Source organism: Lepeophtheirus salmonis, chromosome 11 (assembly GCF_016086655.4).
Source record: "Lepeophtheirus salmonis chromosome 11, UVic_Lsal_1.4, whole genome shotgun sequence".
In the NCBI taxonomy this organism is placed as follows: domain Eukaryota; kingdom Metazoa; phylum Arthropoda; class Copepoda; order Siphonostomatoida; family Caligidae; genus Lepeophtheirus; species Lepeophtheirus salmonis.
The window spans coordinates 18,598,478-18,611,653 of NC_052141.2; the positions used below are offsets into that span (position 1 = coordinate 18,598,478).

The window sequence follows — 13,176 nt, forward strand, 5'->3', positions numbered from 1 at the left end:
TGAATACATTTTTTTGTGGTAAAATTCTAGAATATTTTTTGAATAATATACTATTCGCGGGTAATCAAGCAAACAATATTACACTATTTATTATTCAGTTTACAAACTTTGTCAGAAAGATGTTTATGGATAAATCTTCTTGGATGAATATAAGAGGAAATGAATGACATTGGAGGTTACCAATTCCCTAAAAGACTTTCAACAACAATGTCACTGATCTTTTTAGGTTATCACTTTATAGTGATTATTGATTTGTGAGCGGACTATTGGTTAAAAACATTTTCGCGAATGACAATTTGCCGAACAGACCCTTTTGGAAATTTGGCCGAAAAATGATATTTAATTTATTGATATATACGACAGTATATTTTAGTTCGAATCTTTACCGTTTTAGTACATAAATAATTTAAAAAAATATTCCAAAATTGTTGTAACATTCTAATTTGGTTAATTCTAGTACGTATGCTAGGGAACAACTCTATGGGAGGGGCACTTTTCTTATCAAATATTATGCCTTTTCGTCAGTCCAATACGAATAATTAATCCATCATATCGTATAATAAATAGTTGATAACAGAGAAGTGATTAGCACTTCTTCCATTCAAGTTCTGTTGTGTTTGTTTATTATCTAATTTATAGAAAGTACTACATCAGTAAAGATTCGAACCACATACTACTGTGTTCTGTTTATATAATGAATATAATTTCAAACAAAATTTTTATACAAAAGAACACTCATTAATTTACCTATATAACATAAATAGTTTATGAACAATAACTAATTATCATATTGTCATTTTAAATTGAATGAAAATAAGGAATTGTAATTATCAATCAATTTAATATAAATAATAAAATGTACATCTTGTAAATTCTCCTTTTGTGAAATTCCCTTCCGCAAAATGTTTTCGGTCAATTGTATTATAAACGTTATTGCTCTTTGCAACTCAAAAAAAAATATTATTGTAGATTATTCTACGAGTATAAAAAGCTATTTTATCTTAAATATACTTTGCAGGTTACAAATATGTGTAAAATAGTATATTTACTACTCTGGATTATACGACTGGATACCAGTGGAATAAAAAAAAATAAAAACTAATTTGAAACTCACATTACACGGATCCCAACTGATGTAGAAATGATTAATTATTCATGGACAAGAGCAATTCTAAGAAATTAGGCACGAGTTACTATACTCAAAGTATCCGTTACATCAGAACTCATTAATTAAATAAGTATTTATATAGTTAATTTATTTACAGAATAAATCTATTAGTATAATATGATACAAGGTGGACAACAAATATTGTCAGAAATGTAAACTCAATTAAACTAATATTTCTGTAAAATATTTCACAATAAATATTAATTGATCAAACCTCAACAATGTTTGCTTCAAATATTTTTTGGTGATTCTTCATTAACGAGAAAAAAGTGAGTTAACATAAGCAATGAATATCTCGGTTTGTTGAATTTTTAAGCACATCTCCCAAATTTGTATTTTAGTTATGCTAAAGTTTTTTCTGTGGAGGTCATATTCAACTTAGAAAATGATCGGGTTTTGATCAAAAAAAGATCTGATTTTGATTTTCCAATTGAAAGCAAAAATAAGAGTCATTGATGAATAGGGTGCCAATGACATTAATAGATCCTGTTTGGGGCTGGGGGCTTGAGTTCTCTAAAAGATTATTGAGCCTCCCCCCTTCCCCTCACACACACACAAAAAAATATATATTATATCTTATATATATTTAAAAGTCTGCTTTTGGTGTTATCACACATGGAATAGAAAAATGGTCGAACAGATCAGTCTGAAATTTAGCAAGTAGACATAATAAAATAAATAACATGTTCCTAAGATATTTTTTTGGGCCTCTGAGGTCATTAAGAGCCTATTTTTGACCGAAATATAAATCCTTTTACTTTTTCTCTTTATACCCGGGGTGGTGCAGATAAATTGGGACTGAATTTAACTGCATCCACATCAATAAAGAATGCATGTATATATTTTAATGAACCATTTTAGAGGTTATGTTATTATCTTTTGATTGGGAAGGTCAACAATTGTCAAACTCGCTGACACGGGGAACAACCCTCTTGCTGTAATGAAGGAAAAACTGGAGGTGGCTATCCCATGTGAAGTCCACCGTGCCTCAAGTTTTTGATACAGGCCAAAACAGCATGAAGACCCTAAAGGCTTTCATTACCAAGCACTGGGTGGCTATTGATCCCACGGAAGTTGTAAAGGCGTGCCAGGCCAAGAATCGAGAGAATGGCTGCCAAAAATGGCGATCACATTGAATAACATTATTGTCAATAAAATAAAGAATAAATCGAATCATTACACTTTTTTTACTTGCAACCTTTATTGATCTAGAAGCAGTTAAATTCAATCCCAATATATATGCAAGATCCTGTATATGTCCCGTTCTTTTTTTTTTTTAAATAAAATTTAAACGAATCATATATACAAAGGTTCAATCATTTATATTTATAAAATGAAAGGCAATATTTCAAAGAGGTATTATGGTCAATTATTGGCATTGAATTCAAATTTCTGGGACAAATTGAAAAACCCGAGAAGAATAACTGTAGTTTAAAAATCCAATATTGTGTAAGAAAAATTATTTATTAATTTCCTAATTCTATAAATGTGGTGGTGAATTTTGACTACTTTAAGTACAATTATCAGCAGCACCAAAGGATTAATCAGCATCATTGGTTCATTGAAATGAACAATAATTTGTCAGAAAATGTATTCCATGTTCAATTTTGAGAAATATTAGTCTAGCTTCCTTTTGGGTTGACGCACTACAAATATTCAATTTTATTACAATGTCTCAGTACAATTAAGAGTTGGTCATAAGTTATATATTAATAATAATTATTACTTAATTCATCTATATTTACAAATGGGATTAAGAGAAGATCGATATGATTGAATCACTACGGATATAGGTATTCTACTTCTCTGAAAATAAAATATTGTTATTTTTAGTCGGTTATTAGTGTTTTGACCTTTAGTTAAATTAATTTTTTTCTGATTCTCATAGGCATTTCAGACGAAAAAAAACAGACATACATGAAAGCGTTCTCCTTTTTCTACATTAAATTTATCGTGTACTTTGAATATTTAAAAAAAAGTGAATTACAGTTGATCTAGAAAAAAAAATGGTCTCTCATAATCTATGAGAACAAACAAAAAAAAATTAGTCCATAAATTACGACTGAAATATAATTGGTACATAAAGGTAGATCGAATCAAAATCGGTCTACAAAGTGAGACCGAAAAAAATCGGTCAACGCTCTGAAACCGCGGTCTGGACTGAAAAAATGGTCCAAATACGAATAGAAAATATCACTTAAGACGAAACCGAAAAAAAAGTCGGTGCTGAACCGAGTCTCAACACTAATTAAAGACTACTTCTTTAACATCTTAAATTACTGTGTCGTAATAAGTGAATAATAATTATAATTAATTGATGACCGAATAAACTGAATAATATTTTATTCACTTCACTCCTACGTCTCTGATGCATTTGTTAATACCTAAGGCTTTAAAACAAAGACCACTCGAACAATATTTGTAGGTACAAGGTAGGGGTCGTAGCGACACTATTTTTGTACCCTAAAGGTGTCAAATAGAATACTTGAAAATTACTCAAGAACTAAATATGTCATTTTTATGAATTCGCCATTTTCACTGAATTAACAAGTTAAATTCTTCACAAGGAAGAAAAGTTGCATATGTAAAAGCGTCCGTAGGGGGCCTGGAGGGGATATAGCCCCTCCCCTCCCCAAAAAATAGGGAATTTTTGTCTAATTACTAGAAAATTTAATATTTGGATTCAATTTTTTTTACAAAAAATTACATTTTATGCGTATATTTATAGATTTTGATTTTTTTTTCTAATATTATATAGATGAACCTTCCTAAGAAAATAAAGAAAATGTGGATGTATTTAAATATTTATCTTGAGGATTTTATGCAAAATATATTTATTATTTTGTTTTTGTGTTTCGAGTTTAGATATTATTATATTTAGAGAATTTTTGCAAACATCTATTTATTATTTTAGACAATAAATAATGGGTTTGTGTAAATAAAATATATAAACTGTTTATCTTTTTTGTAAATCATAATGTAAGCAATGTTTATGTTGCTTGCAAGACATACATACATTAAATGTATAGAACATGATTGGTTTATGACATTTTTATGCTGGATACTGAAGTCGTCTTAGTTAATAAACGTTTATTAACATAGTTAAGTATGGTCATTTGTAATGTTGGTTCATACAAGTGCTCATGGTTATGGTGTGGTAATATCAGGCAGAGTGCAACGTTTTTATACGTAGAGGGGATTGTATAAAGAAGTACTTCAGGGGCGTCAATGTCTGAAAGGTTGCCTATCCCTGCTATAAATATATGTGTATCTGAGCTGTATTAATCATTAATGTAACTGTCCTAAGCGGGAATGAAGGCTTCTAAGCGACGGCAGAAGGGATTGCACCCGATGCAGATGTCCCAAGTGCTGGCTGACAGTGGCATTGATATCCTCGTTGTTTGGATGACGGACACTGCAGGGCTAGTTTAGTCGAGGGGTATAGCATCAGTACTGTAGGGGAGTCGAAAGTGTCCAAAAAAGAGATCGTAAGAACTCAAAAGAGTCTTGCAGCGGGGGAACTGGGGTTCTTTAATTGTGCCCTCTCTACCCTCACAAGGCTTTCCAGCCACTTTTTGATAGCTCTCTGGACAGTTTCTCGAAAAACTCAGAGATATTTTGTATGGTACCTCATGGCTGAGCTGTTTTCCAGCTCTCCAACGTTTTGTACATGCTGACAGTGTACACGTTGTTCATAGAGACCCCCTATTGCTTGGAGTGCAGGAATAGAAATTCGTCGATCACGTTGAAGTTTAATTTTGTCCACTTGTACTTAAGCTAAAAAGCTCAGGTTTGGTTTATTATGTAACTAATTGATTATGCTTGAATATACCAAAATATGAATTAATTTCAATCACTCAACCTTCATTAATTATTGAATTAGTAAGTGTTCAAATTTCAATGGACCATTGGGTAGATAAAAATTAACAATAACAATGGAAGTACGAAACTAATAGTGCTATTTTCCAGAAAAATATTTTACATTAATTATATTAATTAATGAACATTATATAAGCACAATACAGTGGTGATTCACTGTTAAATGTTTGTGGTAAAAATGTTGCAGACAAAATTGTTGCGTGGTAAAATTATCGTGTACATTATCATTATTGTGAGACAAAGCTGTTATGGGCAATATCAGCCTGAAATAATATGATTGTGAGTAATTTCATTGCAAATCATTATTATCGTGTGCAATTTCGTTGCCATTTATATAATATTCGGACGATAAAATTATTGAATAAGGACTTGCCATGAAATACCCCATTTAATATCCATAGCCCACAAGTTGTAAAGGTGAAGCGCTGGCCACCAAAGCAGTTTTAACCCAACTGCCACCACGTTTCTAAAAATTATGAACCTTTTATAATATATTATTACACACCTTGAACCACAGGTTGTGCTGGCGAACGGCTGGCCCCGAAGTAAGGAAAATTCTATCTTAGCAGATTCTCTAAGGATCAAAGAACCCTTTTAATATCTACTCCAGCTCTCAGGGTATAAATTTTAAGTACTGGCCCCCAAAAGTAATTTAAGCTCCACCACTACCATATTTCTAAACATCAAGGACCCTTTCAAATATGTAAAAATAAACCCAAGCCCATGGGTTGTGGAGATGAGCTCCTGGGTGTAAATTCTTCAGCCACCAGTTCCCTGAACATCAAGGAACCCTTTTAATATCCAAAATACTATTTTCGGATATTACAAGGCTTTTTGCATCCTCAAGGAAGTGGCAGAAGAAGAATTTTCCTTACTTTGGTGTACTGCAGCTCATATACACATCCCATGGACCAGGTGTATTACAGCATATTAAGGAAAGGATGTTAACTACACAGGAATTAAAGAATAATGACAACTGCTAAGGAAAAGAAAATTCATTATTCAGATTACCAATGGCAAAAAAAAAAACAGGTCAGATAAAAAAAATCACAGGATTGATATCACTGCTCAATAATTTACCTATATAACAAAATAGTATTCCAACGATACCTATTTATTATAATATTATTTTAAATTGAATTAAAATATGCAATCATATATATCAATAAATTTAATATCATTTTTTGGGCTCCTAAAGGATCTTTCGGCAAAAATGTTTTCGACCAATTATCTTTGAATCCCAAACAATAAATTGTACAAATCTATCCATTTTTAGAGATTGTTATTGGATATTTCTTTGGTTATATTCAAATATAACGGTTTATCATTGATATCAAGTAGTGAATAATGCAGATCTTAAGTTTTTTATTTATAAAGCCATTTGATATCTACAAAAAAGGAGGACTATGAAGAAATAGGAGCCAATCATCCGAGAATTATCCCATCCCATGTGATAGCGATGACCGTCCCAGGGACTTAGTCGTACCTTGGGTCGAAAAAAGAAATCCTTGGAGAGTTTAATGAAGATTTTTTAGAAGACTGACCATATTATGTAGTAAAAATATCCAGTTTGAAATCCAAAATGGTCTCTCCCTCAATTACTTCAGAGGAAATTCTCAATAAGCATTTAAGATCTGGAAAATCCTTTTCATATTTTTTAAGATCAATAAGAGTAGGATTACAAGAACCCAGTTTAGGTATCAGACCTTTAAGTATAATAGAATTTACTTATAACGTCACTGGGTACTTTATAACCAGATCCAAGATCCTTCCTATCTATAATAAACAATACTATAAGTGATTAGAGATAGAAAAAATCCATATGATCTTTTTTGAGATCCAGAAAAATTCAAATATTAATTCAGATATTGCATCTTTCTCAATCATACAAGTTTACTTATACTGTACACGGACACTTTGGAATTAAGATCAGACCTATCTTTATAAAACAATACTATAAGTTTTTAAATATCCAGAAAATCCCTCGTATCTTTTTTAAAGATCCGTAAAAATTCGAGTAATCAAAGCTAGTTCGGGTCTTGCATAATTTTGGATAATACGAGTTTACTTATATCGTACCTGTGTACTTTGGATCCATGTACAATACCCCTCCTATCTTGATTCACTTATTTTGAAAAAGTGTAAGCAAATGGTACATATGGTTCGAAATGGGGGTCCATTTTCTAAAAGATTTCTGTTCTTAAAGATCATTTGCCTAAAACTTTTTGTCTTAGGACATTTTCCCTTTAACACATTTTGCCTCAAGGATATTCCTCCTTAATATATAAATAAATGAGGTTTATACGCTATTATTGATTATTTTTGGTTGAAATTGATGTTCTCTCTTAATTTTCTAAATCAAAATATGTAATATTTAATACTATAAAATGCATTAAATGTCTTTTGTCTCTTGGAATAATGATGGAATTATACTTATCCTAGAATACTATGCTTTTTCGTCAATTTCGTCTTTTATAGTATGAATAATCCATCAAGGGAATGGTAATTAATAACGAAGCATTGATTAGCAATTCTTCAATTTGAATCGTTTCCCTGATTATTTATTTTTATTCTTCTTATTATACTAATTTTATTACATACTCTGTCTCTGGTTCGAATTCAGTACATCGTGAGATTTTGTTGGTGCATGAATTGAAATGATGGGACATAATTACATCATTTTTACTCAAAAGAAAACAACCATTTATTGCCTTTAACAGTAATATATTTACATATTTAGATTAAAAAATTCCAGAAGAATATCAATTTTAACCAAAAAATACCTATAAATCTCATTTTTGTACATATTATTAAAGCAAATATCCTTTGGCAAAATTGTCTAAGCCGATTATTTGACCCTGCAGACGCCCTTGTTGTATCACCCCTGGTTGTGTTGATTCTTCAGGGCTTCATTGTCGGAGATATACTACTTACAAGGAAGAGTTGTTGAGCCAGAGAGTCTTCAATAGTCATTATATAATCATAAATAATGATAATGAGTATTACTACTTAATGAGTGCAATTTCCTTCTCTTTTTCTTATTTACGTACAAGGAGATGAGCGTTGTTGTAACATTGTTTCCATCAGATATCCTAATCGTCCTCATTCTATATGTATTAATATATGTAGTTTTTCATCTATGATCATAGTTATTAATCTAAGGAGTGGGAGAGGCCCCACCCCATCCATAAGTATAATTGTTATTATATCCATTTAAGGATAATCACGAATTCATTGCCACTATTCATCATTGAAGGAACGCGCCTCCATCCCAGGATTCACATCGATAAAGATAATTAAAAAATAATTGATAACAAAGTATTCATTCATTTTGATGAGTAACTAATTATTCAGATGAATCCATGAGAAGATAGAGGTGCGTTCCTCATCGTCAAAAAAATTCTTAGAATCCCCCTTCCCACTAATCCCACGGAAGGATTCCATAAGTACATATATTGTTGATATTCCCCTTATCTCTGCTCTCTCTAAGAAATGTATTGTAATAGTAGTTACATTAAACTTAAAAGAGTACTTATGAGAACTATGACGTCATAGAAAGCGCTCCTTTTTTAGGATACGTTCGCTCTTATTGTAAAAAAAAAAAAAAAAGGAGGACTGAGAAGGGATGCGCCCTCCTTTTTTTTCTTTTTTTTCCTTTAATAAAACGTTGAAAATTTCTTGACCGTTTCTTATTGTATTTTAGTTGTGATTCCTGTCAAGAACTGATAACATGGTGTCGTGAACCTATTTTTTTATATCTATGTTATAGTATACATATATATGTAAAAGCCCCGTAAACTCTGTTCATGTTAATAAGGTCGTTTGTGGAGATTCATCTTCTCCTCCAACTCTTCCTTCTACCAAACAAGAGTGTATACATAATGTAGAAGATATTTCCTAAACGTCAATGAAATGGTTGCTTCGTAACATTTATTTTATTTAAAAGAAGACAAATTAAATTTCGTGTTTCAAAATTATTCTATTTATTTTTGGAATAAGATTAACTATTAAGACTATGAGAGACTTTTTGAGCCTGAAAGAGGGTTCTTCACCCGCACTCCTCCTTCTGGGATTATTTATTATACTACGGAGTTGTCAAAGTGAGAACTGTGATGGACTCCTGAAAACAGTGCTTCAGCACAATAGTCCCGAGTTTGTGGGATTTACTCCTCTTGGCCCCGTGAAGGATAAGGAAGAAGAATCTGTGCGATTCACTTTTACGTGGGATCATATACATTCCTTAATTAAAGACTGTGCATCATTTTATCTCCTGGAGAGGAGAGCCGTTTCTTATAGGAAGATTTCAAAGCGAGAGAGTTCCTATCACACCTCTGAGATATCTGAGCCCATCAAGAACGGGACGGGATCTTTTAACCTCCCATCAAGAGACTGCAAAGTATACTCAACTCAACTCACCGTCTCAAGCTCCGTTGACGGATCCCTCTACTACTCACAGCCCCTCAGACTTTGGCCTATCGCCTACCTTGGTGCAAGAGTGAAGGATGCAAGTGACAACTCTTTCTCACTCATCTGGCCCACATTTCATTGTCCCCTTCCCAAAAGAGTGAAGCTTCTAGCTCTTTCCTCATCCCATGAACCTGTACAAACGAAGCGCATTGAACGTATAAGTGGACTCAAGCCCTGCACTCCATACGAAATCGTATTGGAAGATGCGCAAGAGTCTCCCATATGGAGTACGCGCTTCTCCACAAAACCCTCCCCGCCCAAAATCCTCGTTATCCCTGGACATCGTACCATGACTGTGACTACTACCACAGGGGATTGCCCTTCATCTCGCTCTGAACTCACGACAGAGATTACTTATTGTACAACAGCACATGAAGCGAATGAGGGAAGTGGTAGTGGCTACGGAGAGGAGATTCTACAATCCTTCGAAGAAGAGACTTGCGTCACGCGAACCCTCTCTGAAAGTGGAACTCCTAAACGCATCCTTCTCAATAATCTATCACCCTGTACAATTTACTCATTGAGATTTCGGACGGTGGATATGAGCGCTGCTCGAGCTGAAAACACGGTTCTCCAAGAGTATGATGCAGCTCATTCCACCCTCTGTATTCGGAGGGATGAGAAAGGGGTCGAGGAGGAGGGTACGACTCCTCTCTCTACAGTCTCATCAGAAACGGACGGTGGCTTCTGGTTCGATCACACCACAGAGGAGGATAGTCTCTCTGAGAGGAATCATCATTTCAAACCAGGTATGTGCTCTATCTACTTAATATTTAGTACTAATTGGGAAGATATGAGACGCTTATTCCATATCACCTATACTTTTTCATATATTATTATCATATAGCTAGAACTTTTAATGTATATGTACCCTAAACAATCTTAGCACTTAAATCAAACTCACAATAAATATTTGAAGTTAGATACTTAATTAGAAAACCTGCGATTGGCCCATGTTACCCCATTAATATAAATGAAACTAAATTGGTTTATTGTTTTTAGTTTGCTACTAATTAGCTAATAGTGCATAAATAGTATTATATGATTGATTAAATGACTTAGACATCATATATAAGGTGGACATATAAGGTGGACACCAAGTTTTGTTTGTTAGGCCTCATATAGGCTGCACCTCCTACTTGGCAAAGTTTAACAAATATATACTCATAGTTTCGCCTGCTCTAAAAATTGTAGATTTGGAAGCCTCATCAAAATATTCCCCCAAAGAGCCATTTCATATATTTTATTATATTAGTAAAAAAATTATCATCTTCGAAAACTAATGCGTATATAATTATCCTCATTGTATTCTATGTTTACTATTTTATCTTTGTTTGCACAACAAATTTAATCCACTAATAGAGTGTAATTAAACAATCTATGTACTCAAAGGTCAAAATAATAAATACATACCTTCTTCGTTATTGGGTGTCACAATTGGCTTGAATGCAATATAGCTGGGAGATCATGTCATTTATTGTCATATTGTGTTATAACAATGTAACTAGATTAAAGTGTAAATTAGGGGCCCGGTACCAAGGATGTTTCCTATAAAAGATAATAAATACAACGAGGTTTATAGTCGTTATGTTTTATTTTTGTTTGAATTTGATTTTCCCTTTGAAATTTTATTTGAAAATATGTAATATTTATTACTATAAAACGCATTAAATTGTTGTCTTCTCTTAGAATTTTGCTCTTGTCACATATTATGTCTGTTTGTCAATCCATGAGTCCTTTTCTATGTGAATAATCCATCATTTCTAATGATAATTAATGTAGAACTGATTAGCACATTCGAATCATTATTATACTAATTTTATTACCTATTTTGTCTCTGTTTCTAATTTACTTCGATATATGTACGCATTGGAATTTTGTGATATAAATATAATTTTCCAATAGAAAACAGCATTTAAATGCGTTTTACATTACCAAAAATAAACAAAATAATAAACGCTTATTTACATATACAGTGTGCGAGGTAGAATCGTGGACTCTTTGATAACGAACAAATAGGTTAAATTTTTGTAAGAATGAAAAGGAGTACACCATTGAGGCTTTATCACAAATTTCTTAATTAATATATATATCTATTCTTCTAAACGATTCCCTTTGGCTGTTACAATGTCCTCCAACCTGTGTCTTAAGGCCCTGCATCACTTCTTGGTGAATACTTCAGACATGGGCCCCCACTAATGCTCGACGGAGGTCTTGAGGTAATCCAAATTTCGTGTAGGAGTAGCACAGGCTCTCTTTCTCGAGTACGACCTGAATTGAATTGTCGAGGATGAACAGTCTGGGGAGGAGGGTGGTCAGTTAACACATAATACTTTAACCAAGTCAACCATTTATGGCCTCCCTTGACCTGGTTGGCATTTGTTTCTCATACATGTCAACATACTAAGAGGCCTTCACCGATAGCTCTTTACAGTACAATAGCAGATCCTTGGCATGATCCCTCATCGATAGTGATGTAAATCCTATGATTTTTATAGCTGGCCCATTATTTTGGAATTGGTAATCTGAAGAATGAATTTTCTTTTCCCTCGGAGTTGTCATTATTATTTAATCCCTGAGTAGTGAATATCCTTTCCTAAATTGATTCAATTCTATTCAAAAACGGATTGAAAATTAGTGTGTGCTCATAAAAGATTGAGAGTAATCTTATGGATTTGTTGCGTAGTTATAATTGACAGTCCTTGTTGGGCTCAGAGCTGAATTGGGAATCGACATCGGAGTAATTCTAGTAAATGTCCTAGTTTATATTCTTTTCTCCTTCCTCCCTTGTCACAGCTAATTGTAGCTGATCTATTTAAATGTCAGGAACGTTATTCGATCTCTATTACAAAACATTATCCCAATTGTCAGGTTTTCCCATGTTGGTTTTCTGTTTTTTTTAACAGGCCCATTATACTTACGATTTTCATCACTACTCATCGACTTGGCCGGACTTCTGGTTATCGCGGTATCCACATCCTTCATGATCCTGATTTTCCTGCGTCTACCGTTGCCAGAGGACCTCTCAAGGCTCTGACATGAAGCCACCATGCTTTTAACCTTGTAAACAAGCCTCCGGGAGCACCCTAAGTCCTCCATGGTCTCCTCAACACTCTCTTAGGCTCTTTGCTTTGTCGCCTCCATGCTCGTTGATTATTTTTAAATGTGAGAGTCCCTACTTTTAATATCGCAAACTAGTATTTTAAAATATTCCCAGATTGATTAAGAGTCAAGTCCATAATTCTAACTCTAACACCTTATGTATATTGGGGCAAAATATCCTTGAACCAAAATAGTTAAGGGTGAAGGTATCTAGCGCCGTATATTAGGGTATTTCTTATTACCCCAATTTTCTTTTACTATTTACTTATTGTTTCGTCCATTCATTTGTGTCTGAATAACATCATATCATCATGATCAAATAATGATTATTAATTGCTTGCATTAGGAATTTGAAATATTTGAGGAATTGATATTAAATATCATTTCTAAAGTTTTTACATCTTCATACTGTGTAGTATGTACAATACCTAACTAGGTACATACAATACATCGAGTTACGAACAATACATTGATTCATACAGTTTTCTAAGTCAGCAAAATAAGGAAATATATTATTCATATCATATTACGTAGGCACTTTACGGACTTGGATATTTGAG

At 33.1% G+C, this 13,176-nt stretch overlaps 1 protein-coding gene across 1 annotated transcript in view; it reads left to right on the forward strand.

Annotated features, from left to right (window-relative positions):
• The first annotated feature begins 8,722 nt into the window (after window positions 1-8,722).
• Window positions 8,723-13,176, forward strand: part of LOC121125974 (uncharacterized) — a 48,254-nt gene continuing 43,800 nt past the window's right edge. Inside the window, exon 1 of the mRNA XM_040721247.2 lies at window positions 8,723-10,263. Within this exon, the coding sequence (XP_040577181.1) occupies window positions 9,063-10,263 (1,201 nt within the window). The 5' untranslated portion in view covers window positions 8,723-9,062. The remainder of the gene's footprint in view (window positions 10,264-13,176) is intronic.